This window comes from Zootoca vivipara, chromosome 2, assembly GCF_963506605.1.
Source record: "Zootoca vivipara chromosome 2, rZooViv1.1, whole genome shotgun sequence".
NCBI lineage: Eukaryota > Metazoa > Chordata > Lepidosauria > Squamata > Lacertidae > Zootoca > Zootoca vivipara.
Window position 1 is genome coordinate 4,689,775 of NC_083277.1, and position 6,755 is coordinate 4,696,529.

Consider the following 6,755-nt stretch of genomic DNA (forward strand, 5'->3'; position numbering starts at 1 on the left):
TGAGGGCTCCCACAACATGGTTTGAAGGCTCAGGATGCAGGCACCAAACTGAAGCTAAGCAGGCTCAGGCCTGGTAAGTGGATGGAGGGGTGACCAGACAAAGCAACATCCATAGACGGGAGAACAGGAAGCTGCCTCATACTGTTCACTCTGACTGGCAGTGGCTCCCCAGGGACTCAGCATGGGGCCTCTTTCTCAGGGATTGAACCAGGGACCTTGTGTGGGCAAGGCAAGTGCATAATATAAAATATGATTTCACAGACTTAATGTAAGAACCCAAAGAAGAGCTTTCATCTGGGGGGGGGGGTCACTGTGAGAACGGGATGTTGGACTAGGCTGGCCACTGGCCTGAAGCAGGCTCTCCTTCTCTTCTGGGGATGGTTCATATATGCAGAAACGGGCCTAGTTAAGCCACTCCCTTGGAGCCTCCCCACAATCTGACCTTCTGGAGCCATGCACTGAACAGGTCTGACCTGGGTCTTGCTTCCTGGGCTCTGGGAGGCTTTGGCAAGACCTCATGGGAACTCAGGACAGCCCCACAAGATCTCATGAGAACCTACCAGAGTCTATGATGCAAGGCAGAGAGCTTCAAAGCTCTTTTGGTGCTGGGAAAACCTTGCACAAAAAGAGCTCTCTGCCTCCTGCATATATAATCTGTGTGATTCCAGCAGGCCAGCTGTCAACAGCCTGAAGTTGAAATCGGTCCAAGTTAAAGGCTTTCCTAACAGTTGCGAGTTTCCTGCACTTTCCATCAGTTTCCCAGGGACAGGTGTAAAGTTAATTGGACTGTAATTTCCAGGATCCTCCCTGGATCCCCTTTGGATAATCAGTGCTTAAATGGTTCAATGTTACAATGTTTGCAATCTTTCCACGTTGTGGTCTGAGCTACCACCCACAGAGCGGGTTCCCCACTTGAGAAAGGAGACCCCACAGTGATAGCAGGGGCAGGAGGACAAATGCAAGTTTGGGGTCAGGTCTCAACATGTGGCCCCACATCCCCTTTCTCACACTTGTCCCTTTATGAGATCGAACACAGGAAGGGGGACAGAGCGTGGCAAAGGAAGACCCTATCCCCAAAACGGCTCACTTTCCCAAAGGCTGTACCAGCTCTGGCCACCAGGTGGCCTAATGAGTCCCACAGTAAAAAGGTAAGGTAAAGGGACCCCTGACCATTAGGTCTAGTCGTGACCAACTCTGGGGTTGCGCGCTCATCTCGCATTATTGGCCGAGGGAGCCGGCGTATAGCTTCCAGGTCATATGGCCAGCATGACAAAGCCGCTTCTGGTAACCAGAGCAGCACATGGAAACGCCGTTTACCTTCCCGCTGTAGCGGTTCCTATTTATCTACTTGCATTTTGACGTGCTTTCGAACTGCTAGGTTGGCAGGAGCTGGGACCAAGCAACGGGAGCTCACCCCGTCATAGGGATTCGAACCACCGACCTTCTGATCAGCAAGCCCTAGGCTCAGTGGTTTAACCACAGCGCCACATGGGTCCCACAGTAACACCCAACAAAGATTTGGGGAGAGATTGGACGGGAGGGAGCTGAGCATAGAACAGGCACCCCCAAACTGCGGTCCTCCAGATGTTTTGGCCTACAACTCCCATGATCCCTAGCTAACAGGACCAGTGGTCAGGGATGATGGGAATTGTAGACAAAAACATCTGGAGGGCCGAAATTTGGGGATGCCTGGCTTAGACTTTCAGCATCATACCCAGAGCTGGCCGGCCCAGGAGGCAGCCCTACCGCTTCTGCTGCCACCAGAGCACCCCCCCATTGGCAAGAGGGAGGCGTTCTGGCGCCTGGTGTTGCCCCATATCTTTTCTTCCCCTGGACGGAGAAGTCGAGTTGAGTTCAGTGAGAAAAGGGGCATTTCCGTGGCAGAAAGTAGGGGGGCACAGTGCTAAGGGGGGAAGAGGAAGCAATTCCTGTTTTGCCTCAGGTAGCAAAATGGGACATATTATTATTCTTTATTGAATTTATATACCGCTCTATACCTGGATGTCTCAGGGCAGTTCACAGAACAAAATCAAAATATATACTCAAAATAAAAACAACAACCCAATAACACACACACAAACAAAAAAACATTTTAAAAGGGCATAGGATGTCAATCAAATGAACCAAAAGCCTTGTTAAAAAGGAACGTTTTTGCCTGGTGCATTAAGGTGTAGAATGAAGGTGACAGGCAAACTTTCCTTGGGAGAGCATTCCACAGACGGGGAGCCACTGCAGAGAAGGCCTTGTTCTCATGTGGTTAACCTCCGAACCTCTCAAGGTGGAGGCACGTGAAGAAGGGCCTCAGAAGATGATCTCAGGGTCCAGGTAGGTTCATATGGAAAGAGGCAGTCCTTGAGGACCCATCATACCCCTGTGAAAATGTTGTTGAGTGCATTTGGACAACTTCACCCTTAAAGAGGAAGAAGCCCACTTGAGTTCGGCCAGTGACTCATCTCAAAAGAAGTGTTGTTGTTGTTGTTTAGTCGTTTAGTCGTGTCCGACTCTTCGTGACCCCATGGACCATAGCACGCCAGGCACTCCTGTCTTGCACTGCCTCCCGCAGTTTGGTCAAACTCATGTTCGTAGCTTCGAGAACACTGTCCAACCATCTTGTCCTCTGTCGTCCCCTTCTCCTAGTGCCCTCAATCTTTCCCAACATCAGGGTCTTTTCCAAGGATTCTTCTCTTCTCATGAGGTGGCCAAAGTATTGGAGCCTCAGCTTCACAATCTGTCCTTCCAGGGAGCACTCAGGGCTGATTTCCTTAAGAATGGGTAGGTTTGATCTTCTTGCAGTCCATGGGACTCTCAAGAGTCTCCTCCAGCACCATAATTCAAAAGCATCAATTCTTCGGCGATCAGCCTTCTTTATGGTCCAACTCTCACTTCCATACATCACTACTGGGAAAACCATAGCTTTAACTATACGGACCTTTGTCGGCAAGGTGATGTCTCTGCTTTTTAAGATGCTGTCTAGGTTTGTCATTGCTTTTCTCCCAAGAAGCAGGCGTCTTTTAATTTCGTGACTGCTATCACCATCTGCAGTGATCAAGGAGCCCAAGAAAGTAAAATCTCTCACTGCCTCCATTTCTTCCCCTTCTATTTGCCAGGAGGTGATGGGACCAGTGGCCATGATCTTGGTTTTTTTGATGTTGAGCTTCAGACCATATTTTGCGCTCTCCTCTTTCACCCTCATTAAAAGGTTCTTTAATTCCTCCTCGCTTTCTGCCATCAAGGTTGTGCCATCAAGGTTGTGTCAAAAGAAGTAGGAAACTAAAATAAAAATCAAAGACAAGACCCTGAGGGTCCAGACCCCTGCAATGTTGGCATCTCAACAGCAGCATCCATGGCAGATGGCCATACATCCTCCGCTAAAATACCTCCAAGGAAGGAGAATCTACCATCTTCTGAGGGAGTTCCACAGTGGAAAACAGAGTGCAAGGAATGGTAAACCTGCAAGATGAGTTTGCTTGAATTACGTACACCTTGATGGTGTGTTGACTCTGCTGCCTCCCTCCAGCTCAGTTTCCTTTCAGGCAAGATCAAATGGGACCCACTTCCCAGCCCCTCCCCCTCCTAGGACGAGGGCTTCCCCCAGTTCAAACCACAAGAGCTGCCTCTGGTTGTGGCATCTGGCTAAACAACACAGGCAGTTCTTCTCAGTGGTCGGGAGATAAAGAGCCACAAAATGAGTCACACGTGAGCCCCCAAAGTGAGGAGGAACTTGAAGGAACCAGTGGTCTCCACCACCCTTTGCCCTCCCAAAGCCCCCCTGCCCAGGCCTGTAGCAGACACAGTGAGGGGGCAGCCCCCATGTAGAGAGGGTTTAACAGAGAAATAACAGGCCTTACTCTTTAGTTCTTAAAGCTTTGTAAGTTACTGTGAGAATTCTTATGCAACAAAGAACTATTAAACTAATGATAGTATTATATTCATACCATTTTCCATTAGAGAACCCCAAAAACTATTTACAAATAAAAACAAACAATATTTTTGGGGGGGAATAAATGTAAGAAAATAACCAACCCAAACTAGATAATCATATTCTTCAATAAAGAGGATTACAGTACAAAATAAATATTATTTCCCTCATCTCAGAAACAGCAGGGGTCAAGGAGAAATCCCACATAATCTCAACATCACATTCCTCCTTCCCACTCCCCAAAATGCCCTGCTGGTATCTCCAGATCTTTCTCCCTCCCCATGAAGAATAAGGTGGTCTCACAAGAGTGTCTCTTTAAAACATTTTTCTTTGGGCAAACCTATCCAGATACGTAAATGTTGACGTGTTTTGGCTTCTCATTGCTAATTTTAATTATTTTGTAATGCTTTCAACTGTTTTTATTATTTTACTATTTCCTGTATATCAATAAGTTTTTACCACAATCGAGCAGGATATACCTGTACATTTTTTTAGTTAAACAAAACATGAGTGGCAATCCCAAAAGGAGAAAAACACCAAAGGCAGCAATAAGGAATGTGGAATTAAGAATTTAATAGTGTCAAACACTTGAGTAGGATGCAGAGCCAGTCGATTGGTGGAGCAGGAATATTCTGAGCCAGGGCAATTCATTTCTAGGAGCTCCAGAAGCAAGGCAGACACTCCAACTTTATTTAATTATTTTTTTGGGGGGGAGGGAGAATATAAAAGGAGGGGGTATTCAAGGGGAACTGGGCTGTAGGGTGGGGACCCCCCTTGTTTCTCAGGAGTTGTTTGTGCCCTTCGTCCACAAGGGGCCGTACAAAAAACGGCACAGAAAAGCTCCCTGCATAATTTATAAAACTACATGTTTGGCAGGCAACTAGAAGGGGGGTTATTTGAGGGGGGGAGGGGGGGAGTTACAATTGAAAAGCAGAAGAACCTGATGATGAATATGCCTGTGAAAGGGAATTCCTGAACAAAACAACATTGGGAATTGCGGGTGGGGACCCCTTATTCAGACGTTACTCCCCGCAATGAAGTCAGCTCTACACCCGTCTAGCTCCCACCCCCAGGCTGGTCGTCTGAGTTTTTAAGAGCGGCTGAGGGTTAGATTAGAAGAGAGAAGGAAAAATAGAAGAGGAAAGACACACACTCTCTCTCTCTCTCTCTCTCTCACACACACACACACACAAACACAAAAACCAGTGAACACGAAGCTGCGGGGGCGGGGCGGGACATGCTACCGGTAGTCACTTTCCTCACCATTAATCCTGCCAACACCTTCAAGTTTTGTTTTGTTCTTTGCTTGAGCTACGAGCCAAGCAGTGAAGCGGCCCCTGCCCCGGACAGCATACAAAACAAGCCACAAGTCTAAGAAACAGATGTTTGGAAAGGGATCCGGCTCCAATTCGGACAATAAACTCCCCGACCGCCCCTTTCAGCGCCCACGAAATGCAATTCATAAAGAGGGCTGAGTGCCAATTCCCCCCCCCCCCCGTCCCACAGCACAGTCCTCACCTGCGCAGTCCAGGAGCAGCAGGTGGGCAGCCGCCCACAGGATCAGGGGGGGGGCAGCGGAGGAGGACCCCCATGATCTCCCCCCAAACGAAGCTCCTTTTTCCTCCTCTTCCTCTAGCGGCGTCCTTCTCCCTCCGGCGCTCTGAGACCCGCTCTCTGCCCAGCCTGCGGAACCATCAGCAGCGGGAACCGGGATTGGGCGAGGGGATAATATTCCGCCAATCGGAAATCTCCGCGCAGATGGCGACATCGGTCGCCGGGCAGAATTCGAGGCGCAAGTTTGGGAGCGAGGCTGGCGAGGGAAAGAGAAAGTGATTGAAGCTCCTCGCTGGGAATCTCCGCCCCCCTCCCCTCCCTCCCCCTGACAGGTCTTCCTGTCCTACCCATAGCTGTCAAGTTTTCCCTTTTCTCGCGAGGAAGCCTATTCAGCATAATGGAAAATCCCTTAAAAAAAGGGATAACTTGGCAGCTATGGTCCTACCCTGCAGGGAGGGCGGAGGGGGGTTGCCAGGGGAGGACCCCAGGTTCAACCCCCGCATCTCCAGGGGGGTCTGAATGCCCCCCTCTCTGAAACTGGGGAGAGGGGCTGTGAGATCCTGCTCCAGATGGACTCGTGGGCTGAGTCAGTGCAAGGCCGCCTTCTGAGTCCTATTTCTAAAAAGCCCTCGCATGTCTTCCTCCACTGCCAGAGGCAGGAAATGCATTAGAATAGCACTCGCTGGGTGTCCCTCTTCCGTGCTCCTTTAAGGCTTCTTACTGGGGGTGCAACTGGTTGGCCACTGGGAGACCACCATGCTGGACTCGATGAGCCCCCTTGGGTGTGATCCAGAAGCCTGGCTCTTCTCCTGCGTCACTCTATCTGGTGGCAGGGGGTTCCAGCGTTTAACTGTCTGCCTTGTAAAGAAAGGCTCAGTGTTACAACCAGGGCTGAACGTCAGGGTTGAGGTCAAAACACACACACAGAGAGAGAGAGAGAGGGAGAGAGAGAGAGTATTGCCACACAGGGAGGTGCAGCAAGTGTTGGGAGACTGACAAACAGGTTGCTATCAGCACATGGACAGGCCAGAGCCCACCACCTTGCCACAATTTCCTTTCCCAAATGCTTTTTAAAAAGGTATTTTATATCTCCACATATCTCTACTTCCTTCTGTCGTCATATTGGCCCCAACATGAGCTGCTCTCCCCCTGCCTGAGACCCTCTAAGCCTGCAGCCCCCCTTTGCACAGTCAGCAATACTCAGCGGCTCCCAAACCTCTCCTGGAAGACACTGAGCAAAGGCTAGATGCTTGGCCCAGAGAATGCTTGGCCCACATCCCAC

The 6,755-nt window shown here is 49.7% G+C and overlaps 1 protein-coding gene across 4 annotated transcripts in view; it reads right to left on the reverse strand.

Annotated features, from left to right (window-relative positions):
* The window catches only part of LOC118080169 (RLA class I histocompatibility antigen, alpha chain 11/11-like), a 47,339-nt gene extending 41,614 nt beyond the window's left edge, over positions 1–5,725 (reverse strand). For all 4 annotated transcript variants that reach the window (XM_060269329.1, XM_060269325.1, XM_035105097.2 and 1 more), the window contains exon 1: positions 5,438–5,725. In XM_060269329.1, the coding sequence (XP_060125312.1) occupies positions 5,438–5,687 (250 nt within the window). In that variant the 5' untranslated portion in view covers positions 5,688–5,725. The remainder of the gene's footprint in view (positions 1–5,437) is intronic.
* Positions 5,726–6,755: the final 1,030 nt, after the last annotated feature.